Source organism: Cyrtonyx montezumae, unplaced genomic scaffold (genome assembly GCF_038088225.1).
Source record: "Cyrtonyx montezumae isolate F1298 unplaced genomic scaffold, pur_monq_1.0 scaffold_39, whole genome shotgun sequence".
Lineage (NCBI taxonomy): Eukaryota > Metazoa > Chordata > Aves > Galliformes > Odontophoridae > Cyrtonyx > Cyrtonyx montezumae.
The window spans coordinates 946,851-972,511 of NW_027072044.1; the positions used below are offsets into that span (position 1 = coordinate 946,851).

Genomic DNA, 25,661 nt, shown 5'->3' on the forward strand with positions numbered 1-25,661 from the left:
GTGATGCAACCCCATGTGGAATGCATCATTCAGGAAACCGAGCACAGAACCGCCTTTCTCTCCAAATACTCCGCATAGCTCCTTCCCGGCCCCCGCTCTGAGGGGGTCCAGGGGTGGGGGTCCCATCCTGCACCCCCGCTGCCGCTCCTCATTGCTCAGACTGCTGCCGTGCCAGTGGCTTTCAGGGTGTGCCCCACTTGCCCACCATCATTGCTGGACATCCCGATGTCGGTGGGTTTAAACCCCCCCCCCCCCCCAACAGTTCCCCATTGCAATAGGGCAAACGAAGCCCCCCAGTGCCTGCCCAGCCCTGTCCCCACATCTCAGGTCCCCCCGGGGCATCAATCTGCCTTGAACGCGGGGCAAGCGTGAGGACGAGAGTGAGAAAGGGAGGAAAAAAGGTGAGAAAGGGAGGAAAAAGAGGAGAAAGGGAAAGAGGAGGAAAAAAAGAAAGAAAGAAAGAAAAAAAAAAGGTTGCAGTGGGAAATACGGACTCAGAGCTGAGGTATTTCGGCAGCCGGGGCTGGAATGTCTGACTCACAGTGTGACTAAATGCAAATATGAAGCCCAGCTCGCTGCTTAAAGCCACCGGGATCCAGCGCGAGCCCCCGACCCCACCGTCCCCACTGCCACCGTCCCCACTGCCACCGTCCCCAGTGCCACCTCCGTCACCCCACTGGCGTCTCTCCCGTCCCCTCCCTGTTCTGGTGGGTACATCGGGGTTAAAGCAGCCCCAAAATCGGCAGCTCCAGGAGACACCAACGGAGGGGACGACCCTGGGACGCGGCCCGGCCCCACAGTTAGCTCCCATCCGCCCATGCACACGCTGCCAAAACCTAACACAGGGCAATGCCCGGAGCAGAAAACCCACAGCTCCGCAGGGTGAGGAGCGGCGAGCATCCCTCTGCGGCCAAAACCCAAAGGCCGCTGCTCGGACCTGCCGTCGCACGGATCCGCTCACCCCATAGCAGCAAGCCTTGCCCCCAAACCACGTCCCCAGCGCCTCGGAGCCCGGCAATGAGCCGCGCGGGACAGCTGCCCACGGGGGAACGTCTGCACACCCTGTCCTCCCGCTCCAGGTGCGCACCGTGAAGCAACGATTTGCCCTCCCTCCCCCGACGGGCAGCACCCCGCATTGCAGCAGGGCTGGAGAAAGGGCTCCAGCGGAGCCGCAGCCAAACTTTGGGGTGGGAAAATCGCTCGGTGGGGTCGGGGGCTGAGGGCAGCTCCGAGGTTTAATCGCTGATAGGGAAACGGTAAGAACGGAATTGTGCGACGGGAAGGTTTCAACGCCTGACATCAGCGGCCGCCCCACGATGACCCGATGGGCGAAGTGCAACTGGGACACCCGAGAGGGGCGGCGTGGACTCGAGGAACCACGAAGGGATGGGGCTGAACGGAGGGCTGAGAGCTGGCGGGATAACGCGGGGCCAAACGACGACCGCAAAACTACGCCCGCCCCGTCCGAGCTCCGCGGGCGCTGCGGGCGGCGACGCGAACCAGCGGCCACCCCCGGCCGGCGCGGCGCTCGGTGGGCGGGGCGTGAACAGCGCGCTCTCTGGTTGGTTGTATTACCCGCCATTCAGCGCGGCGAGGCTCCCCATTGGACAGCGTCTGGCGGCACATCAGTACCGCTTGAGCTCTAGATCCCTCCGCCGTAAAACATAGTCCCACCCCTCCCCCTCAGAGGCAACGTTCAGCCCTCAGGAAAAAAACCAAAAAAATCCAAAAACCTTCAAAAACCTTCAAAAACCTTCAAAAACCTAACCCCCCCCCAAGCGCGTCCGCGGACAACCTCTTCCCAGCGGCCTCCCTAGAATCAACCAAAGCGGCGGAGGGATACATCGGAGGGAGGAGTCAAAAGGGGCGTGGCTTCGCGCCGCCGCTCACTCGCGCGGAGGGAGGGACTGTGGAAAGGAGGAGGGGGGGGGAGTGGTGGTGGCGGTGGCGGTAGCAGCGCTGGGGCCCGGCGCGCCGGGGGCGGGGGCGCGGGGCGGGCCGGGGCGCACGCGCCGCCCGGGCCGGAGCTCAGCGCGCCGCTTCGCTGCGCCGTACCCCGCCGGCGGCGCAGAACAATAGGAGCCGCCGCCGCCCGCCGGCCCCGCACCGGGCCCGGAGCGGGCCCTGAGCTCCGCGGGACCTTCATGAGAGGCCGCCGCTCCACCCCGCGCACAACGCAAAGCGGGCGCGGTTCGGGCTCCCCCCCCCCCCTTCCTCCCCGGAACAGGTAATAAAACAACCCGACGTTAATAAACGGTATTTAATAAAAGCGGTGATCTTTTCGCTGTTCCCCCCCCCCCCCACCTTTCCTTTCTCCTCCTCCCCGCGTTCAGCCGTGCAATGGGACGGCCGCCAACTTCTTCCCCCCCCCCCCCTCCCCCTGAACCCAGAGTGGAGGGCTCAGCTCCATTGTCCGCGGAGTTCGGCCGAGCCCCGGGTGGGGGGACCCCCATATTCTCCCCCCCCATAACCTCGTTCGGGTCCGGGGGTCCCGGAGGAGGGGGGGGGGGGCGCTCTCCTCCCTTCCCGTAGTCCTACGCGGAGTTCCCCCCCATCTGTAGGAGTGTGTGTGTTTGGGGGGGGGGTCGTCCCTGTGCTCCTGTTGGAAAGTTGTGTAGGAGGTTGGGGGGGGTCCTTCGTGCTCAGTGTGGGGAGGGGGCGCATCGCGGCTGTTGTGCCCCCCCCCCTTTAATGCGGGGGGGGGAGTAGGGGTCGGTTTAGGCCTCACCACAGCTTCAGGATGATTTTTTTTTTTTTGGAGGGTGGGGGGGGGGGGGGGGGCAGCACTTTGGGTCTCCCCCCGCACCGTGTGAATCGGGACCTCCCACCCCAGGGTGATTTCGTAGGGATCTGGGGGGGATCTACATGGCGATGTGACGACCTTTCTCCCCCCCCCCTCCCTTCTAGGCTGAGCCCCCTTCCCCCCCCCCCCCCCCTCCTCCGCAATTAGGCCTGAGGGAGCCCCGGCCCTTTGTGTCCCAGCACAGAGAACCAAGGCCTGGGATGGGGGGAGCACTGAGCGTAGCGCTGATGAGATGTTTTGGGGGGGTACCTTAGAGTCCCCCCGGCCCCCCTCCACTCCCACAGGGACACCCCCCTCCCTCCCCCGGGCTGTTCTCCGGCCTTTGTGCTGCTGCGGGAGCGGAGAGAGCCGGGAGAGGGCAGGGCTGGGCGTCCCGGGACGGAGCTGTGGGCTGAGAACAGGGAGGAGGGGGGGTTGGGGGGGGGAAAGAAAGGAGAGGAAAATCATTAAAAAGCAATAATTAAAGAAAATAGAGAGGAAAAGAAAAGATTTTTTACGAAAGGAGTGAGGAAAAAGGAGAGATAAAAAGTAAAAGAGGAAAAAGGAAAACAAGGGCCAGGCTGATCGGCAGGGCTGCGTTGTTAAAGTTGTCCGGGGGGGGGTCCTGGGGGTGTCCCCGTGGGTGTACGAGCTCAAAAAGTAATATCCCCACGCGTTCTCCTTTAGCAAAGCGAAACATAAATCCCTCTTTTTTTTATTATTTTTTATTTATTTTTTTTAATGTAGCGGTGGTGGCTTTTCCGTGCTGGTTTGATTTGGTTTTGTTTTTATTTTTTAATATATCAAACTTCATTGAAACGTGACGGCGGAGCTGATGAGGCCCCACGAGCACTTCGGGCTGCGTGCAGTTGTCTCTTTTTTTTTTTCTTTTTTCGTTTTTTTTTTTTTTTACCCTTATGATTAATGAGTTAAATGCATTGGCCAGCTGCCCTTTATAGCCATGAATGAGTTCCTAAAGGGGGGGGGGGGGGAAGGAGGGGGCAAAAAAAAAAAAGGGATCTTTCATCTCCTCCCAGACCTCTTCCTCCCTCGCAGGGAAATGTTTTTCTATCAGAGTGACTCTACCGAAAAGATCAGTCTTCCTTTTAGGGAAACAATAATCATAACCTGTAAAATTCAGAAGGATAATATGTACGGATTTTGTCAGGACAGCCCAAGGGCTCTGTTTTCTCAGTCCTCTCTGAAAACTGCTTTGTTGGTTGGTTTTTTTTTCCCCTCCTTTTCTGGAGAGGGCCGGGGCTGCTGCTGCTCCTCCCTGCTCAGGGCATCCCCGTGAGCCCAGCTGCAGGTGCTCAGTGACCTCGGGCCGCAGCCAGAACTTCAGACCTTTTGTTTTTTGTGTTGGTTTCTTTCTTTTTTTTCCTCCTTTCCTCTCTCATTTTTATAACCCAGACTGGGCAAGCAGAAGCACAAGAACAGGGGAAAGCACAAGGCGAGCCGAGCCAGACAAGCGCCCGAGTGATAACTCGCCTGAACCCTTTGATAAACGAGTTGACTTTTTCCACCCCCCCCCCCCCTTTATTTCCCCCCCCCACCTCCCTTCATTCGTTGCATGCCAGGAACAGAATTGGCCCAAACGAGTGGAATTGGCAGCAAAAAACCAACATCCAAATGTGTCTGCTCAATAGGGCTCTTGTTCCTGCGCTGGGTGCTGTGCGAGGACGCTGCACTGTGCTGGGAACGTGCACTGGAGTTGTGTTTTCTTTCCCCTTTTTCTCTCTCTGTCTTTTTTAAATATTCATCAATGGGGTGGGTGGTTGGCTCCGGTCATTAAAATATCTCTTCCCCTCCCCCTTGCTTTCTCTAGGACTGCCACTGTTGAGTCTGTGGGAGTATGAATCAGCAGCAGCAGAGAATGGCTGCAGTTGGGACAGACAAAGAGCTCAGTGACCTGCTGGACTTCAGTATGGTGAGCAAAAGCGCCCCGGGGGGGGGGGGGCTTTAAAGGGCCCGGGGCTCTGGGTCGGGAGCTGTGGAGGGGAGGAAATGTGAGCCTGTAAATTGGACGTGATGGGTTTCAGATGTGCCGTGTTTGTGTGCGTGCACATGTGCTGCAACTTGTTTATTTTTAAGCTAAAACGAAGCTGCTACCCCTCCTGGTCCCTCCCTCCCCCCTCCCCTCCCCCCCCAACCCCTGCTTTCCCCTCTGAAGTGTGTTGTTTCCTCATGGGGGGCACTTAGAGGTGTTTTTTTCGGATGGGAAATTCTGGGGGAACGTAAGGCTGTGAGCTCTGTGTCGGTGCTTCTGGTGCAGAGGGCTGAGTGGCTGCTCCAGCCACCGTGGACACGGAGCTAATGCAGAGATGTAACTTCAGTAGCCGATTAATCAGCCCTTTTTTTTCCTCTCCCCAGCCCCAGACTATTAAACTTTTGCTCCTGCAGGTTATTCTATCTCAGTTTGAAATTTGTCCAAGCTCTCCAGCGCATGATTTCTGCAGGAGTCAGGCACTTGTGTTCCCCTCGCTCTGCTCTTCTGTAGCCTGGAAACCTTCAGCTGCGTTTCGACCGCTGCTTTTCAAAGAAACAGGACCTAAAAGTTCCCCCAGGGTGGATGTGTGCAGCTCAGGGGGAAGAGAAGTCCCACAGAGCAGGGCCAGGGTTCGTGCCCGGCACATGGTGACGTGTGGCACCGTGCCCGTCGTGCCACAGCGGGGCTGGCAGGTGTAACTGCAGAGGGGAGAGCTGTGTTCAAAGGAGAATAACTCTGTTGGGTTCCTGGGTCGTGGGCTGCACCCTCACGGTGCTCACAGTGCACGTCTTGCTTTTAAGATAAGCATACGTGCTGTGGAGATAGAGAAAACAGCTCTGCAGGAGGAGCGGCCTCGCTGCTGCTGCTGGGGGGGGGCTGGGGGCACCCTGCCCCGGGATGGGTTTTGTTGCACCTCGAGGAGGAAGGGAGATGAGGAAAGGGAGGAAATAGAGGCAAAACCGGGGGCACTCGCTGCCATTGTTGTGCCTGTGGGAAGTGCTGAAGCGTGGCAGCTTGCTGCAGCACTGGGGTTGGGCAGCCCTCTTCCAGGGTAAGATGTGTACCTGTCCCTGCGGGGCTCGGTGCTGTGGGGGGGGAAGGGGGGAGGTGTCCACCCCACATAATAGCAATCTGCAGAGGCCCGGTTGTCTTCGTCCTGTTGGGATGCTGTCAGTTCAGCAGCAGGATGTTCTGGGGCTGTTACGGGCTCTGTGAGAGCAGCAGGGCTGTGCTCAGGGTTTGCTGAAGCACTGTGTGGTTATTCCTGTCCTCATCCTTGGGGTCCTGCTCGGGGCAGCACTCCTGTGCCGTCCCCCGCATCCATTTGGAGCGGTGCTGTGGGTCGGTGCCCCACGGGCTGCTCTCAGGTCAAGCTGTTTTAGTTCCTCTCCTCCTTTGCTTTTTCTCTTAGGAAAAAAAAAAAACAACCTCAAATCCCACTCACTTTCAGAAACCCAAGGCTTTATTTCCAAATTACCAAACCAGCCTCATTTGCATGCTGAGAGCTGTACTCCGCGGAGAGGTCCCGACCTGTTCCCTCTGTATATGAATATTTCTCTTCTTGGAGACTAATCCGCAGCCAGGGGTTGAATTTGGGTTCCATTCCAGCCCTCCTACGCTGGTGTAAACCTGGGGAATGACCAGAATTTGTCCTGGGCTCGTCTGAGGCTCCGACGTTCGGGGGCGGCTGTTTGCAAGATCAGGGCCTGCAAATGTCATTTGCCAGTGAGTGATTCGAAGACATTCACTCCCTGTGGGATCAGTTGGCCGCTGGGCTCCGGCACAGCCTGGAGTTAAGCCAGGTCTGCTTCACAAACCCTCATCTCCACACACACACACACACACCCTGAGCCTGCATAAAGGGAATGGAAGCATCGCTCCTGCGGGGATGGAGCGAGTGGCTGAGCTGCACCCCACGCCCTGGGCTGCTGTGTCAGTAGGATGCAGGATTTGGGGCCAGAAAGCTTGCTCTCAAGGGTGCGTGTGTATCTATAGGTTTATAGGTGGTGTTTTGGAATAAGCAGGAGTGGAGCATTGAACCACTGATGCTCCGCAGTGGAGAGGATGGAGGAAAACTGGAGATATTTGGAGAGGCTGGAGGCGTTTTGCTTCCGAGCAGTGCTTTGGTTCTGTATTCTTTCTGTTGCTGTCCTGCTCTGTGTTGGGTGAGTGCAGCCCTCGTGGGTCTGCAGCTTCGTGCAGTTGGTTTGTGTAAAGCAGGCTCGTAGCCTCGAGGAGACTCTTGAATAAATGCACTGGGGGATTGCTGAGCTGCGAAGCGCTCACCTGAAGCTCCTCAGCACCGTCGTTTGACAACGAGAGTGGAAACCAAAGGCATCCATGTCGGGGAGCAGGAGCCAGGCGTGCAGCTAGGAGCTCTGATCCTGCCCTGGGCTGTGCACAGAGCAGTGCTTCCCTCCTCCTCGGAGCAAATTGCCTCCTATAATTGCCCCAAAGTGTAGGTAATTTGTACGCTCTCTTTCACCACCGCTCCCTGGCGATGATCCAGAGCAGGAGGCTTGCAAATCTGGAGGAGAGCTTTGAGAAAGCCATCCTGCCTATTGATTCCGGTCGCCAGCTCTGTGGGTTTGGTTTGTTTTTTTTTTTTTTTTTGCAGATGCTCCTTTGGGTGCAGTTATTTTACTGTATATTTTTTTTTTGTTGTGTGCCAGGCTCCGTTTTGCTGCGTGGGGTGAGCGCGGTCGTGGCCCCACGCTGCTGCTGTTCTCGTGTCCTGGGAAGGGCTGAGGGGTCCGTGGTGGGGATGGGGGGGGGGGGGGGGGTCTATGGGGTGGGAAGCCTGGCTGTGGGGCTCACCCGTGCTGCGGTGCATGCCTGCCAAGCTGGAGAGCGGCAGGCGGCTGCGTGCCAGCCTAGGTCTCTGGCAGGAGTGAAATACTGTTAACAGCCATGATTATTAGCAGAGTATTAACCATATGCTGAGGGATGCGGGCTTCTCACTCGGTGAGGAGCTGCAGGGTGGGCAGAGGGTGAGCAGTCGCCCGAGGCTGATCTCAGCAAGCGATCCAACCCCGGAGAGAGACGAGGGCGAACCCCAAACCGTCCCAGCAGCTCCTGCAGCACAGCAGCAGCACCCAGTGCCCAGCTCTGGCCGAGGCACAGCATGTGCGTTTCCGTGATAAAACTGGTGCTTTTGTTCCAAGTGAGGTTCGCCTTACGCCGCGGTGGACGTTGGGGGCTGCAGTCAGGAAGGCCTGTCTGGAATGAGCACGTCTGAAATATCCTGCTGGCAGCGTCCGGGAGCGAATTCCCTCTTCTCCCCACATCAGCAGCTGGATGCCTTCCACTCTGCAAAATAGATTTCGGGTTGGGAGCTCAGCGCCGAGGTCGGTGCAGCCCCGGATTCGGGAGGTGGGAGAGCAGAGGAAGTGAGAACAGCCATTTAATTTGAGAACACCGATGCGGTGGTGGAAGTGCCCAATAGATGAAATGCTGCTCGGTGCTGCTCTGGCAGATTCCCTTTCCTTCTGAGTCGGCCGCTGGGAGCGCGGGGGCCAGGACTTCCTGCGTGTTTGGGTTTCCGTGCTCTGGTTTTGCATCTGGGAGAAACAGAAAGGGAATGAAGGCAGCCGTGGGGGCTGAGAGCTGCGGTGGTATCAGACCCGGCTTGAGAAACTGCACACGGGGACTTAAGATGGGGGATTTGCCACAACCGCTTCAATCGACATTATTCAAATCCAACAAAGGCCCCATAATGACCCAATTACGGAGCCTGGGAGGCTGTGGCGGGTGTCCCCCCCCCCCCCTTGGTGTGTGCTAGCCTTCCCCCTTCCCCTGTTGATTTTTGAAGCTGAGTTTGAAGCAGAAAGGAAACTCGCAGTGGGTGGGTGAACTTGGGTTGTGAGTGACACAGGCGGGCGCTTGGAGGGTGACTGTGCCCCCCTCCTCCACACGGCCCAGGCTGCGGTGGGAAAGCAGCTTGGCCACCCCAAAAACAGAAAGGCAAAGCCAGGAGCCCACGAGCAGCTGGGATCCCCTCCTCCACAGTCCCTTTGAGGGGAGGACAGGAACACGGGGGCGAGGGCATCCCTGCGGGCTGGGGATTGCCCCACGGGGGGGGAGAGGGGACACCCCATTTTGCTGAGCGTGGTGGAACAAAGCTGTTCATTCTCTCCACTCGAAGCTTTGCTCTGCCAGCACCAGCAAGTCGTGAGCTGAAATGCTCGTGACAAAGAGCCAGTGGTGCTTTCTGTCCACGTTGTGTTTTCACTGCTGGGGACTGTGATGTTTGCATGTCCCCCATCCTCCGGTGCCCACGTGTGCATGACCTCCTCTTGGAAAAGGCCTTCTGAGCACTTTGCTTTCTTGCAGTGTAGCAGGAAGGGGGGGTGGGCACAGGTTGGGGCAGCCATGCAGGTTCTCCTTTCCATCCTTTCAGAGTTATTTGCAGAAAACCACGCCGTGGCACTGCAGAGGGAGGCAGGCTGTGAACCTCGACGCTGTCAGGGTTGGTTTCTTCTGTAGCCCGACTTCCTGAGGAAGCAAAGCGTGTGTAGCAGTGGGGGGCTGGGCCCCCAGAGCCCACCCCCAGAGCTCCAGACCCTGGGTAGCGAGTGATGGCGTGGGGCTGTGAAGGAGCCTGCAGGCTGCTGGGTGTGCTTGGACAGCACTCGCACCTCTAGATGAAGTGCCTGTGTTTGTGTAATGCCCACAGTGTGCATGTGCATACTTACATACGATCCCAAACGTCTGTTCTTTTTGTTTTGAATGGTTTCTCCTCTGCTCCCTTTGCATCCCTCCCGTGAGTAGCCACGTTTTTATCCTCCCCAGTGTTGATAACTGCACTGGGTCTGTACGAAGGAGCACCTCTGGCCGCGGGCAGGCAGCAGTGATGTCAGGGCACAGAGCTGCCTCGTTTAACCTTCAAAGTGTAAAACTTCAGGAGTTAACTCCGATGCTGCGAAGCTAAAAATAATGCCAGTTCGAATGGCTGGTGGTGAAAGTAGCTGGAGTGGTGGAGGATATGAAAACGTGAGTGCAGCAGGCGTTTCCCACCGCTGGTTTTATTGGCTGCGGGGAAGAATCAGTTTTCTGCCGCACGCAGGTGCGTGTCAGATGTTGAACAGCAGCTTCTGAAGTCCTCCCTGCTCACACTGCACGTCTTCGTTCAGGTTTGCTGGTGGTGGAAGCTCCCTGGCAGAAAACGGGGCTGCAGCAGTGCAGTGACCAGCAGCCAGCACTGCCCAGTCTGCAAAGTGTGTTGCTCCTGATGGGTTAAGTGCTTGGTGCAGCACCTCCTGCTCCCCAGCCCCAAACGAGCTGCAGGGGTTGGGGGGGGGGGGATGGGAGCATTGCTGGGTGCTGCTCTCCACCCTGGGGGTGTTGTATGAACAGAGGTGCCCTTCGGTGTGAGTGGAGGACTTGGGGAAGGAGCTGTGGGTTCTGACCGTGGCAGCGATGCTGCTTGGATGGCTCTCAGTCGCACCTAAGGAACCAGACACGCTGCGTACACAGGAGGAGTTCATGCACGTGGGAATGTGTGTGTGTGTCCACACGCAGCTGTGCTGCTCTCCTGGCCCTCCTGCAGCTGATGTATGCAGCGGGGGCATGAGGAGAGGGAAGTTTTTTGCATCAGTGAAGTGTTCCTCTTCCCCCTCCCTGCCTGCTGTGACCCCCTCTTTGCAGCAGCACAGTGAAACTCATACTGAAATCTCTTTTCTCTCTCATCTTTCTGTTTTTCTAGATGTTTCCCCTGCCAGTGGCTAATGGAAAAAACAGACCCACGACCCTAGCAAGCACTCAGTTTGGAGGATCAGGTATTGTCATCTTCCATTTTTATTTTTTTTGTCTTCACAACGTAAAGTCAGTTGTAATAAATGTGTACTCACTTGCAGAGCCCTGAACGGAGCGGGTTCGGTCGTTCTGTGTGTTTTTCTGGTGGCTGTTTGCTGCTGTACCTTGGGATGCTGTGTTGCCCTGTGTGTCTCTGGGCAGCTCTGATGGGAGCAGGCAATCTGTGCTGGTCTGTTAAGCTGCTCAGATGAACAGAGAAATGTTCTCCAGGGTGTATATGCACCACTGAGGAGATGCTTTGGTGGTGCTCCATTGGGGTGGCTGCTCCACTCAGCTCCCTGCTGCAGGTGTGATGGATCTGTCTTTTCCCAAAGGTTTCTTTTGCAAAGCCCTCCTTGCCAACCACCCCCAGGCAGTACAGAGGTGGTAGCAGGGCTGTTTGGAGCTACTGTGAGTCCATATGCAGGCACTGGGCTGCTGAGTCCATCCCAGCAGCACTGAGCTGCAGCTGTGCTGCCCTGGTGCAGGGAAGGGGCTGCCTCCATCCGTCACAGGGGTTTGGGAACCCACCCAGCTGTGATAGCAGGTTTGCTGAAGGGCACAGTGCTTTCAGATGTCTGATTTGGGAGCATGGTGGGGATTCATTTGATGCTGAAGTGGGGAACCTGGGGACAGCACTGTGCCAGGTTTTTGCTGCCTGGAGAAGCTGTGTTGCATGCAGGAAGCTGGGATGGATAGCACTTGAGTTTCTCAGCCCCAGCTCGGCTTGAGCTATCCAGGGACCTCCTGGCTATGCCAACAGCAGTACCCATGCCCAGCAGTTCTGGCTGGGAGTGGTGATGGGGCAGCTCTTGGGAGCTCCCAGGGACGCCCCACTCTGCTGTGCCATCGTGGCCAGGGAAGCACGGAGCTTTCATCCTGTTCAGCTGCTTGTCAGGATGGCTTTGAGCAAGCACTTTCTCAGGGAGGTTAAGTGGGTGCTGGAGAAAAGGGAGGAAATTCAAGGGCAGAAACTCTCAGTCTAACCCAGATGGAAGTTGAGCTCCCCAGCGAGCGTTCCTGCGCGTGTGGATGTGCCTGCGACTTCTGCCATTAAAACAATCCACCCAAGACATGCTACATGAGAGAGAACAGCCCTGGAGCGAGCTCCCATTAATTTGTTTCCTGCTCGGATGCTGCCTTGGCTGAGGGCTCTGCAGGGCTGGCCAGGGGGGAGGCTGCAGGCAGGGCTGTGCTCAGCAGCCGTGCGGTGACCAGACCTCCCTCTGCTTGGCTGGGCTGGCGTCGAAACAGCACAAAATCTATTTTTTTTTTTTCTATATTTTTTTTTCCCCTCTCTTTTCTTTCGGGTGAGTGAAAGGTAATGTTGACACCACCCTTCCTCTGGGCTGCTGCTTTCTGAGTCTGGCTGTGAGCAGTTCATAAAAACAGAGGGTTGATATTATACAACAGAGATTGCACAATCGCTGCCGTCCCGCTCTCGAGGCCGTGGGACAGCTCTGTCCTGCAGGAGGGCAGCCTGGCTTGGGTTGCTCCAGCCACAGTGTTACCCCTCAGCCTCTTGTCCTTCATGCTCTGGGGAGTGGGAGCTGTGTTTGGGACTTGCCTCTTACCCCGGGTGTTTGAAGATGGATTTTTGCTGGCTGGGGGAATAGCTGCAGTGAGGTGCCGATGAGATGTGCTGGAAGGATCCACGCTCTCTGAATGAGCTCCTAGACAGGGGCAAGGCCTGGTTTTCATAGTTTGTGGGCTCTGGTTCCACTTAATTTAGCACCACTATCTCATCATTACAACAACCCCAAGATAACAAACTGATGTTATCTGACGTGCCAGAAATAACGATGTCTCGTGCTTCTGCCCACCCTTGGAAATGGGAATTCATGACCATTCACTCTTCATCTCCTTCCTCCTCGAGAAATCCCAGTGCTGTTATTTCCCCCCATGGAGGATCTCCATGCTCCAGGCTGTGCCCCTGGGGCAGCAGCAGGTGATGGGAGCAGGGCACTGCTCCCTGCCCACCACCGCGCCCCTGTCTGCCAGGAGAAGGCTCTCACTTCCTGAGCCCAGCTGGTCAGTAAAGAAATGCATCAATTTGAGACAGCACGATGAGAAAACCGCCCCAAGTTCAAATCCTCTCCAAATCCCAATTAATAAATGCCTTGGCTGCACCAGAGCACGTGGGTGGCCCCACGAGGGGGACCTGCTGCTCTCCGGAGCCAGGAAACTCAAAGTGTTAACACAAGCCCTCCAGCTCTGAGATCTCTTTGCTTTTATATTTGTCTCCTGGTTTTATTTTAAGCTCTGCCACTGTTTCCCTCATTTCTGTCCTCAAATGCACCAGGGAGGAACTGGTTTAGCTATCCTGCTGCCTGGACAATTCAGCACCTCCGCTCTGTGCTTTTTTGGCACGACACAGCCCAACAATTGCCACTAGGATGGAGCTGACGTCATGTGGGCCATGGCCACAGCATTTATAGCATGCAGGTCGCTGCGGGGAGGTTGGCCTTCCTGAGGCTCCGAGCTGCAAGCAGCACTTTCCAGCCTTGGCCGTGCTATTTGCTGCTGGCATTTTATTTTAGCCCTGGCTCTCAGCGTACGCCTGTCATCTCACTCCTAGAAGGATGGGGTTTTGTCATCCCTGTGCCACATCTGTGTCCCCCGTCCCTGTGTCACAGTCTGCAGAGGACCACCCTGAGCAGAAGGCGCTGCCCCAGCGCGTTCACTGAAGCAGCACCAGGGAGCTGAGTGCGTGGAAATGACCATTTTTAAATGACTTTTGAGACAGAAGGAGCGATGGGGTTGCCTCGTCTCATTTCAGTGTCTTTTCTTCCTCGCTTCGTGCTGTTGGGGAGCTCCCGTGCCCGAGATCTCTCGGGTGGGTTTGGAGGGGTTGGTTCTCTCCTGATCTGCCCTGGAGTTCCACCCCCAAGATGCATTCAGTGCCTTTTTGCTGGGGAGACTGGGAGATGAGGCTGGCTGTTAGGGGATTGCTTTGATCGGGGCAAGTTCATAAAGTACATCTGAAGCTGGGAAGCAGAGAGCTTTTCAAAGAGTTACAAGCTGGTGCATGCAACAGATTTTTAAGTTACAGTCTCCTGAACAAAGCCAATGCGTTCTCCCTGGAGGCAGGTGAGTCTGTATCCCCTTTGAAAGCCCGCTTTAAACACCATTCAAACTTGGATACCTGTGGCAACAGAGCTGAGAGTAATAAATCCTCTGGAAGATGAGGTTGTCTCCGTCGTGGGTGCTACAGGTGAGCTGCTGGAAGGTGTAACGTGGGGGTGTGTGCACACACAGGGTCAGGGCTGCAGTGAAGGCGGTGCAGTCGGAGCACTGTGCTGGCAGCAGGAGGGTTTCAGGCTGCAGAATGGCATTTGCAACTCTTTGCCATAGCGAGGAAAAGAGAAAGCTTTTATTAGTAAGGCTGTATCACGTTTCCCTACAAACTGCCTCGAGTTCCCACATGTTTTGCTTGTGCTGGAGTGGGAGTGATGGGCTGTGCTTGCTATTTTGATAGGTGATGGAAGGCAGACGTGAGGGATGCAATATGGGGCTTGCTGTTTGGAGCTGGCACTTCCCATTGCAGCCCTCGGGCTGCTTGTGCGTGTCACCAAGCCAGGAGCTGCCACCACGAGGAGTCAGTCAGAGAGTTCTCTGGTGGCATCACCACGTCTTCCAAATACAAATTGCTTTTGGTCGTTATCAAAGGAAGAACAGATCCCTCGCTGCAGACAAGTCGAAGCCTGGAAAGAGGGAATTGTTTGCTGCTCAGTGCTGCCCAGGAGCGTTTCCATGCCCGGTGTAGGAGGGTGCTGAGGGCGACACCCCACGTGCCCAGCCCTTCCAGTAACAGAGCCCAGAGGACTTTCAGGGGAGCTCCCACGTGCTGCAGGCACTGCTTTGAAGGGCTTTCAGCTGTGCTTCGTGTTGTGTGTCTTCATGAGGCTCTCACCCTGGGGTGGATCAGGTTAGGGATGCAGGAGATAGGGCTTGAAAACCAAACAGAAACAATCCTGAAAGTGGGCTTGGGGGCAGCAGGAAATAGCAGGCATGGGGGTACAAAAAGCTTCACCCTTGTGTCCCTTCAACCCACCTACACCTCTGTCCCCCAGCACACCCCCCCCAGGATCTCCCCGTGCCAGGTTCTCCTCTGCACCTCTGCAGTCAGTTTGCAACTTGACAGCCCCGTGGGTTTTTGTTCCCTCTCTTCAAATCTGGTTTTGTTTTTGTTTTTTCTCCCTCGAGTTTTCTGTGCAGGGATTGAGGCCGTCCCTCTGCAGCTCAGAAGTCCCACTCGCTCCCAGTCTCAGTATGCTTACCTTTAGGGTGGGAGGGGGCATGCTTGCAGGGGGAGGAGATTTTTACTCATCTCCCACCCCTGGGAAGAGTCCTTCTGGCTGGATTTGAGACGTCAAACTAGGAAAGAGCCCGGGGAATGTCAGAGGTGTGAGAGAGCCAGCACTGTACTGAGATAAGCGACGGCTTTTGTTTACAAGCTGCAGATGTGACACAGCCCTCGTTTGAGCACTCAGCTTTAACTTTGCCTAAGAGTTGGAGCAGTGCACCCATCTCCTGCCATACAGCTTTCCCCTTTGCAAGATGAGGCTGTGCAGCCCTGGTGAGCTGTGCCTGCTCGAGGGATGTGATGGGGTGGGTGCTCCTGTCTTCACCTGGTGCGGAGCTGGGGTGGGTGTGTGCCTTCTGCCTTTGAAAAGAAGCTACACCTGCTTTCCTTTAATAAAAGGAGGTTGTGCCTAATGCTCTTGCTTTGCTTAGACTGCTGTTGCCCCTATCACGAGGGCTGGGATCCCATTAAAATGATGTCACAGTGAGCAGCACGCTGGGGATTTGGTGCTGGGATGCGGCAGCTCTGCCTCAGCCCTCCCCACATCTGCCTGAGCATCAGCCTGAGCCCTGAACTTCTGTGTTTGAGAGGGGGAAAAAAGGTAGGTGCCAAATCCAGCCGTGCCTGGGGAGCCCTGCCAGCACTGGGTGCTCCTCCGCCCGCTCTTCCTATCACGTTCTGCTAGTGGGAGTAGGCAGAAAGCTTGCTTTTGGCTCAGCATCCCGGCCTGAAGCCTTCCACGCTTGTTGTGCCCTTTCCAAAGGGGAGAGATGGCTTTGGAAGGGGCCCAGCAGGTCTGGCAAGCATTTCTGCTGGACCTTGCTGCTGCTAATTTCGAATTCTGCATGCTCTGTAGGGTGCCCTGCTCCAGCACGTGTCCTGCGTGTGACCGGTCACTGCCTATTGCATCTCCATTGTTAATGTTTGTATGCAGTTCAACTCAAACTGGAATTAATGTGGAGTTTTTTATTATTATTTATTTATTTGAGGTAGCAAGCGAGTGTCTTAAGGGGACAGATTCATTGCAAGGTGCCATTTTGTTACTCTGGACGGGCTCATCTCTAATTAGCTCTGTTATCTCCACGATGCTAACATGGCTGGAGGATGTTGTACAGGCATCTTTTCACTGACCTCCAAAATCACTGTTAAACGCAGTGTGCTTGCTGCTGTCCTAATGCATGAGCAGACTGAGCACCACAGGGCGACGATGCTGCTTGCAAGCACCGTTTTCTCCAGCAGTGCATCTTACTGCTTCACCTGGAGGTATGCAACTTTGGTGTGTGTGTGTTTCCTGCCTGCTGCGAGGCCTGGACCTGTATGCATGGGGAGAGACCATCAGATAAGGTTGGGTTGGAAAGAACATTAAAGATCATCCAGTTCCACCCCCCTGCACTGCCCACCACCGCATCAGGGTCCCTGGCCCTCTTGGGGAGCACGGTGTCTCCCTGCAGACAGGGCAGATGCAAGGGGATGGCCCAACCCTGGGCTGGAAACCTGCCCAGGAGCAGCGAGAGCCAGGCTGCGGCTGCGAAGCTTTTGGAACAGGCTTGGTACCTCTGCCCCGTGTCACGGGCATTGCAGCAGGAGAGCACGGGGTGGCAGCTTGCTGGCAGTGGTTCTCTTTCTGCCTTGGCTCTTGCTGCTGTGCTCAGCCTGTTCTACCAGCTCTGCATGCTGCAGGCTGGTGCCATCCGACGCAGCTGTCTCAGTTATGCCAAGAAGTTTGCCCACATCTGCCTCTTGGATTCCCAGCCGCGTGGGTTGGGATTAGCCTGCCCTCTCCCAGCACCTCCAAATAGCTGAGACATCCCAGGAGCACGGCGAGGGGGTGGCAGCCTCAGCTGCCTCCTGGGGAGCACTGGCTGTCCCTCGTGTCACCGTGCAGCGAGGGCCGTGGGCAGCACTGAGGTGCTGGGCACGTGCGTTTACCCAAAGCTGATGGGTTTGGGGCGTGAGGATGGGCATCCCTAGCCAGGAGGCTGCTCAAGCAGGAGGTTCGAAGGCAGGAGTCTACTTGTGAGTGGTGTGTTCTTGGCATTTTAATGTGTTTTGCTGGATTGCATTTCACACGTTGCCCAGAAAGCTGCAGGTGTCCCCATCCCTGGAGGAACCCAGTGCCATGGGTGGGCCCTGGGCAGCATGAGCTGGTGGGGGGCACCCAGCACCCAGCAGGGAGTGGGGCTGAGTGGCTCTGGGGTCCTATCCAACCCAAGCACACTGTGATTTTAGGGCTGTTGGTTGGTTGATGAACCTGCATGGGGATGATCTCACTGCGAGTCTCAGAGACCCTCCTGCCAGAAGGTTCCCTGGTATTCTGCAATTCTTGATTAGCACATTAGTTTAAACAAATTGAGTTATATATGCCACACAGGGAAGAAAGGTACTGCACTCCTTCAGTGTTGACTTAAAGTTTAATTAATTTTGTTGCCAAATGAGGCATGAAATACGGTGTGAAATGCATTGTGGTGCTGAATGCTTAATGGTACGTGGGGCCGGGAGCACAGCGAGCGCTGGGGATAAGAGATCACCGGAGGCAAACGCTCTCATGGCACCAAAACCTGAGTCTGGCAGCTGTGGCATGGCCATGTCTGTGCCCACGGTGCTGAGCTGGGCTGGGAGGGGACAGTCCCCAGCAGCTGCTCTGGGGGTGTGGGACGGGGTCAGCCCCATGCCCAGCCCAGCTCTGCCCTCTGTGCGGTGTTGAATACAGTGCAGCCCAACTTTGGGGTCAATGAGGGAGTTTTCCTCCTGGTTGTGGAGGATTCTGGGTTTGTGTGGTTTCGTGGGATGGAAACACGTAGGGAAAAGTACTGAAGGAGGAAAATGGTGAGCGGGGAATGTGGGTTTCTTGGTTCATCTTCTGAGGGTTTTTGGAGCGGTTGTGTCGGTGCCCTTTAGGATGCTGCGATTAATGTTTCTGGAGGGCAGTTTTTGCAGCAGCTTATATCACCTCACCTCGCTGCTGGAGCAGGTGGATGCTGGGACACTTGCCTTTTATTTTTTTTTTTCCCCTGAATTTTTCAATTATCTCTCTCCACGTAGCTCAGCTCCAAGGCTAACAGGAGATAAATCTGAGATCCTCCTGTCCATCTGCTGTGAACCCCGAGCAGCACAGCCCCACCTCCCAAGTGACCAGAGGCACCATCTCTCTCTAAATTTAGCCCAGAGATTGCGTCAGGAGCAAGAGGGAGGTGAAGTTAACGTGGCACAAGCTTATTTTCCAGCAGGGAGCCTTCGTGGTTAGGCAGGGACCGAAAATAAATGAGTGGCTTCGCTCCAGGTTGGCATGAACCCACGTGGGTGGGTGGGTTTTGGTAACAAACAAGAGTAAAGGGTGATGTCTGCAGAACCACAACCGATCCTAAACTGGAAAACCTTCCAGGAAAGCACGTGCTGCTCCCTGTATCCTGCCTGCAGGTAGTGCTCTGTGTCGGAGGTGATGCTTGTCCCGCGTGGCAACCGGGTTTGTGACCACCTGCAGCCATCCTCTCCTTCTCCAAGAGGTTTTGAATCACCTTTTGCTCGCAGGGATGGGGAATTGCTGCAGTTGCAGCTTCTGAGGGCTGTGCTGGGCTCTCACAGGGTGCTGCGTGGCATCCAGGAGTGCCATCAGGGGCAACAGTGACCCAGGGGAGGACCCAGCCGTGCTCCTGCAGGACACATCCAGACAGAGTGAGCCCTGGAGGATGCAGGTGTTGCTGACCACTTTTGCTTTCCCCAGTGGCACGGGGTCCCTGCCCCACTGTCCCCGTTGCAGGGGACAGTTGTGTGACAATGAAGTGCCAGGAGGTCCTGGGCCCCTTCTGCTTTTCTGAGGCGTATTTTTAAAAGTGAGGTGGTGTCTCCTCCAAAGGCTTGTTAATGCCCCATTAACATTGTTATACAAAACAGCAGCACGCCATTTAATTAGGAAAAATACTACTAACCTCTACCATATGTTGCTCTTCTCCTCGTATTTGCATTTGAAAGTCCAGCTGAATTTCAATGTGAAACTGGATTTTATCCAAATGATGAATGGCCTGAGAGGCTGTGAGAAGATGGATGTGCCTCCCTATCAAATGTCGTGGGTTCGGTTGTTGGGGTTGTGGTGTTTTTTTTTTCCCCTCACTCTTTGAAAAAGAAAGAAATGAGAGCAGAGGATGCCTCCTTGTACTGCAGTTCGACCTGCTCACACCTTTCCTCCCAACCCTTGCGTGGCAGCGTGTGGCCCCGTGCTGGTTCTGCATCCCCTGAGCACCGACTGCAGCTGAGCAAAGGAGAGTGATGTGTTTTGGGTAGGGCTGCTCTCCCCTCGTGGATTTTGCCATTGGTTGACCTAAGGAAGGTGATACTACCTAAGGGGGCACTGCTTCTTCCAAAGCACCGAGCTCTGCAGCAGTGCATGGAGCTGCCAAGAGATCTTTGCTTTGTTTTCCCAGCCCGGACCATCACTTGGCCATGAGCAGCAGCTTTGGGCAGCAGTGCTGCCTGCATTGCTGCAGGAGAGCAGAGCTCACAGCTTTGCAGTCGTGAACCACAGTTTGGTTGTCCTCTGAGGTCATTATCTTGCTGAGCTGTGTGCTCGCACAGCTCTTGGTGACCTTTACTTCTCCTACCTGGCAAAATAAACAGAAAAACACCTTAAAAATCAGCTCCTGTGCTGCTTACTCCACATCCTCCCGGGTCTGCCGTGTGGGTGCCACGGGGCTCTGACTTTTGTTCTCCTTTCCCCTGGGCCCCTCAGGTCAGCTCAGTCCTTAAGATACTTCTGGTTGCTTTTTTTGTTGTTGTTGTTGTGTTCGTGCAGCTGAAGCAACGTGATTACATTTCCAGATCGGGGTGATGGAATAACAAGTCAGGAAGCTCTTTTTGAACCATTTTGGGTTTTTTTTTTCCCCTCTTAACAAAAAAAAAAAAGGGGGGGGGGGACATATGTTACTTCTGAATGATCCCCGTCTCCAGTTGGGATGATCTCTGCCTTGCTCAGTTCCCTTGGCACGAGAGCTCTGTGCCACTGTGGTTATGCCTGAAGCACCCCACTCCTGGGGTTGTTGGGTCCCCAAAAGGACAGGGGCATCTCTTCCCCATGAAAATTACAAGGCCAGAAGGGTCACATCCCCCCCCCCCAGTGCTGCATGCCATCCCCTCTCCTGCTTTCCCTGCACCTTGCCCCGGCGTGAGCATCTCCCCGCTCCTCTCACCGATTGCTTCACTCCCAGCTTGCACTTTGGAAAACAAGACCCCAACGATCCTCACCGGATCGTCTCACGATGGTGACTTCCTTCCTAAAAAGAGGAGGATGTTTGTGGAGTTGGTGGCTTGCCATCATTTTCCCCCATCGCATCGCTCCGTTGCCGGGCGCTTCGCAGCGAGCATCACCGCGTGCTTCGGGCTCCTGGTGAGCCGAGGTGCCAGCACAGAGCTCACCCCAAAGCTGCAGCATTTGCCCTTCTGTGGGGCTGTGTTAAGGGGGGGGGTGAGTCACACGGAGCGACAGTTACCCCGCTCCCATCTCGCGTTTGTGTTGTGCAGCCAGCAGGATTATTTATAACTTCGCCAGCATCCCGAGTCTATTGTTTCAGCAAAGAGCAGGAATGACTAGATGACTTCCTGAGGTTTTTTTTGGGGGGGAGGTTGGTTTTTTGTTTTTTGTTTTCTGTTTTTATTTTACCACCCCCTCATATATTTTATTTTTACTTTATTTTTATTTTTTTCAATCTGCTTTTTCCTTCCAAGTATTATATTCACCCGTTGGATGCTTTCCCCCCCCCCCCCCCACATACACACACGTCTTCCTCTCCTGATTGTGCATTTGTGCCGCTGACAATCCTGCTGGAAGTGGGATTTGTGCCTTGGGGGGGGGGGGGGGGTCAGAGCTTGTTGTGGAGCTCATGCTGTCTCTTTTCCAGCCCAGATTCACACCCCCCCCCCAACCCAGTTGGAGCACAGCCACATCCCAGCACCTTCCCTTTGCTGCTGAGTGCCTGCAGGAGCACGGGGGGGTGGGGAGGGGGGGGGCACAACAGCTGAAGAAGAAGTTCAGCTTGTGGTCAGCAGCGATCCTGAGTGGGTCCTCTCGGTTTCTGTTAACTCAGAACTCAAAACTGAGCCCTCATTTATTTTTAAGCCTCTGTTTCTGGCCGAGGTGCCTGCGAGCCTTTGGTTTCCCTCTCTTTGCAGCCCCTCTGGACCTTTCCCAGGGGGGCCATGCCACGACCCAGCCCCAAATGTTGGGGCTGATGACACAGAGGTGCTGCTTTGGTGGCACTGCTCTCCTGGTGCTGCCTGTCCCCGTGGAAAAAATGATGAAGTTTGTCCAGACGGAGCCCCGCAGCTCTGGGAACGCTTCTTGGATGTGAGCAGCAGTGGGGAAACGAGTGGTGAATTTCACCCTGTGGGGTTTTCGTGCCCTTTGTGGCTCACTGAGCTTCTCCAGGTTTGTCCTGGTGCGGGTCCAGCCCAGCAGTGCTGTGCGTGGGGCAGAGCTGAGCTGTTGGTAAGAGCTTATCCCACACGAGGTGTGTTTGTGTAGTGCAGAGCCACATGGCAATCCAGGAGGGTCCTTGCATGGGGCCGTGCTGCTTTGCTTCTCCTCTTCATCCCTCCGAGGCTCTGGGATGGGGTTCCCCAAAGCGGAGCCCCCTGAGCTGATTGCATCCCACCCCACAGCACTGTGAGCCCGGTGTGAGCATCGCTGCCTCTTCCATCCCCAGCTCGCCTCGTCCTTTTCAAAGCACGGTGGTTTTTCGTTCCATTTTCTTTAAATAACCTTCCACCAAGCTGAAACCATAGGGCTTTTTTACCCGAAATGAGAAAACTGAAAGATGAACACGACCTCATGGTTTGGATGGCAGCGTTGAGCAGATCTCTGTGCTGGGCTCTCCAACTGAGTGGTCATGGTTGGAGAACACAACGAGTGGTGGCAGAGCCGGGTCAGTCCATACAGGAATTCAGGGGATGGGGTCCATACAGGAATTCAGGGGATGGGATCATCTTTGCGTTGTGCCATAGGGCTGCGTCAGCTCCGGACTCTGCTGCTGCGTTTCCAGCGCTGCCCTGATTTTTTTGGGCAAGTCTCTCTATACGTACAATAGCTCGAAACGGTTTAGTTCCCTGGAGAGAGGCTTTGAGGTTTTAACATTTATAAAATGCTTTGAGATGTGCAGATAAAGGAGAGCCAGACAATAAGCAGCGAGCGGAGCCGTGCCAGACAAATCCCCCGTATCGCCACAACAGAGCCGGGCAGGATGGGGTGGGGATGGCTTTTGTTAGAGGGCAAACAGCAGCTCCAAAGCTGCCATGTGGACGTGATCGGAGGGCTGAAGCCAAGCCCTGACCTTGGCCATCGGCAGGGATCGTGCCAAGGGGATCACGGCTGCGGGTAAGGGCACTTCGAGCTTTTTCCCCCCGCGCTTCTCATTGCCTGGGGTGCACTCCTTGCTCACAGCTCCCCGGGCAGGGCATCGTAAACCCTCCCCTCCCCCTCTTAGTAAACTTAATCCATGCCATAAACCTCGTTAACTTTCTTTTTAAGTGCCTCTGCCTGTCCTTAGCGTGAACTCTGCCGTCCCCAAACAAAGGCAGCGGCGGTGGGCAGGGACGGGGCGGCCGGAGGAGGAGCGTGGGGCCGGGACGCTGGGTGCAGGACTGCAGCTGTGCTGTGGACATGGCAGGGCCGTGTGGGATGCACAAGGGTAGGTGCCCACGGGGATCGGGCTGGGGGGTGGGGGGATCTGGATCTGGAGGTGGGGAGGGGGGCTGGCCTCCTGCCCGCGCCATGTGCCCACTGCTGGGTCCTGTGCTGCTTTGAGAGGGATGCAAGAATTCCCATCTCCTTTCTGCTACGTCCCTTAAGACTGCTGTCGGTGAGGTGCCGAGAGGAGCACGGTGCGTGGCTGGATGCTGGTCCCACTGCACAGCAGGGCTCCTGGCTGCCTGCAGACCCCAACCCAGGCACGATGCTGCGGGTGCTGCCCGCCTCTCGGTCCCCTGCTGCAAAGGGCTGTGGTGTGGTTTCATTTCTGCTGGCTTTAGGAACAAACCCAGCCCCTGCCCAGCTGGCTGTGATGTGTGGCAGTGCCTGGGGGCCGGGCTGCTGCTGCTGCTTGCACAGGTTTGAAGATCAGGGGTAGAAAATGAGCAACGTTTAGCCATAGTCAGTGCCTGCCCAGGCGGTGCAGAAGGTGGCAACGAGTGGGGTCAGAGCAATAAAATCTGCTTTCAGGAGATCTGCGTGGGGTTCCCACGGAGCTGCACGGTGGGCTCTTGGGGTAATTTTGCTGGTGGTGTTGAGGGATCAGCTCGATGGCCAGCTCCTGCGTGCTGCAGTGCCCAGGCTGCACCCAGGGAATGGCGTGAGATGCACTGCAGGGACAAGTGCTGCTTATTCCCAGGTCAGCAGGAGCTGTGCCACACACCGAGTGCCATCTGCTGGCACCTCCCCCTGCACCCGGGGACAGGGAGGGCTCAGGAGCAGCAGAGGTGACTTGAGAAGCAGGGCCTCATTTGGTTGGGCCGGAGCCTAAAGCAGAGCAGCACTGATTTGGGTGATGCTCAGTGGGTCTTCAACACCGTGAGCATAAAACAGAGCTGATTGGGTTCAGCTCTGCCCTGTGTCCTCTTGGCTTTGGGGGCAGGAGTGGGACGTGGGGCACTGGAGTGTGGTTACGCAGAGATGTGGATTCTTAGCAGGGGAAGGGACGGATGAACATCTTGAAGTATTTATATTTAAAGGGGACGGGGGATGGGGGGAGGGGGGAGAAAAAAAATAAAAAAATAAAAAGTAAAAAGCCGTGGTTCTTAGAAACGGTGCTTCTTAGGAGCGAGGAGATCAAACGCAGCCCTTTTTAATGCAATTTAAATAATCGATGGTATATTCAATTACCGAAATATTTGGCAGAGCTCTAAATAGGTCACATCTGTCCTTAAACCGTTCTGAAGGTAAATATCTCACTGTGATGGCTGAGCTGTGCTGGAGTTGGTGCCCGGAGGCTACACATGGGGTTATCCCATACCCTGTGCCTTGTGTGCTGCTTTGGGATCCCAAATACCCCAAGGAACGGCTGTTGGGTGTGCTCTGGGGATCCCAGATTGCCAGGAACGTGTATTCTGGATATAGAAAGTCCCAGTGCTGTGTTTGCATCGCTGGGACCCGAATTAGGCTGTTCCAGCATCTGATGGGTGGTGGGTGCGTGGCTGCTGCTGTGTGGGGAGAAGGGATTTGGGGGGTGAGCCCCACGCTCAGCCGTTGTCCTTTTGGTAAAGAAGAGGGGGGTTGGGGGGGGGGGGAAAGACGAAGCTTTGTTGTGGCAACGGCGGTCTTGAAGCGATTTGCAAACAAAAGCTGGAGCTCAGGGCTTCGCCTCGGCCCCGCGGAGGCAGGTGGTGTCGAGAACACTTTGTTTGGGAAAGTTTTTCTCATTGTGTCGAACAATTCTTCTTCGATGAAGCCTTCCTGTGGGCTGAATCATCGGCCCGGAGAGAGCGCGGCGGCTCCGCGTCGCATCCTGTGCAGGGTCGGGGCATCCTGCGTGGGGGCTGGGGGTGCAGGGCTGGGGGTGCAGGGATGGGGGGTGCAGGGATGGGGGTGCAGGGATGGGGGGTGCAGGGATGGGGGTGCAGGGATGGGGGGTGCAGGGATGGGGGGACGCAGGGATAGGGGTGCAAGGATGCGGGGTGCAGGGATGGGGGATGCAGGGATGGGGGGTGCAGGGATGGGGGACGCAGGGATAGGGGACGCAGGGATAGGGGTGCAAGGATGGGGATGCAGGGATGGGGGGTGCAGGGATGGGGGTGCAGGGCTGGGGGTGCAGGGAAGGGGGGTGCAGGGATGGGGGACGCAGGGATAGGGGTGCAGGGAAGGGGGGTGCAGGGATGGGGGACGCAGGGATAGGGATGCAAGGATGGGGGGTGCAGGGATGGGGGGTGCAGGGATGGGGGTGCAGGGATGGGGGACGCAGGGATAGGGATGCAAGGATGGGGGGTGCAGGGATGGGGGGTGCAGGGATGGGGGTGCAGGGATGGGGGACGCAGGGATAGGGGACGCAGGGATAGGGGTGCAAGGATGGGGATGCAGGGATGGGGGATGCAGGGATGGGGGTGCAGGAGTTGGGGTGCAGGGCTGGGGGGTGCAGGGATGGGGGTGTAGGGATGAGGTGCAGGGATGGGGGTATAGGGCTGTGGGTGCAGGAATTTGGGGTGCAGGGATGGGGAGTGCAGGGATGGGGGTGTAGGGATGAGGTGCAGGGATGGGGGGTGCAGGGATGGGGGTGTAGGGCTGTGGGTGCAGGGATGGGGGTGCAAGGATGGGGTTGCAGGGATGGGGGACCAGGAATGGGGGTGCAGGGATGGGGGGTGCAGGAATTTGGGGTGCAGGGATGGGGGTGCAGGGATGGGGGTGCAGGGATGGGGGATGCAGAGCAGAGTCTCCTGCCTGCTCCTTCCCCTCGTCCCTCTGCTCCCCCCCCGCACACTCGAGCTCTGGCTGAAGACACAGAGTGCATTTTTCCCTCTTACTCCAAGGATGCTGATGGGGTGTGCTGCCACATCCTTAGCTGCAGCGAATACACTCGCAGATGATCCCTTAACGAGGAGACCCACATAAACCCCCAAGGCTGCTCCAATGGGCTGTGTTTGGATCTGTCTAATTTTTACACTCTGGGGACACATCCCTGGGGGGAAACATGGAGGATCCCTTCTCCTTTCATGCCCCCCCCCCTTCCCCCGGTGGCCCTTTCACCAAATCTATGATGGTCAGGTGGCAGCAAATGGGCACTTGGGTCCTGTTGTCTCTGCAGGCAATGGAGAGTGAG

General features: G+C 56.3%; 1 protein-coding gene across 9 annotated transcripts in view; it reads left to right on the plus strand.

Moving 5' to 3' along the window:
- Positions 1–2,201: 2,201 nt before the first annotated feature.
- Positions 2,202–25,661, plus strand: part of TCF3 (transcription factor 3) — a 50,167-nt gene continuing 26,707 nt past the window's right edge. For 7 of the 9 annotated variants that reach the window (XM_065745894.1, XM_065745895.1, XM_065745893.1 and 4 more), the window contains exons 1-2: positions 4,358–4,712; positions 10,477–10,549. In XM_065745894.1, the coding sequence (XP_065601966.1) occupies positions 4,638–4,712; positions 10,477–10,549 (148 nt within the window). In that variant the 5' untranslated portion in view covers positions 4,358–4,637. Of the gene's footprint in view, positions 2,228–4,357; positions 4,713–10,476; positions 10,550–22,315; positions 22,545–25,661 lie in introns of those variants that run through there. The other 2 variants (XM_065745892.1, XM_065745899.1) reach the window with 2 other exon arrangements.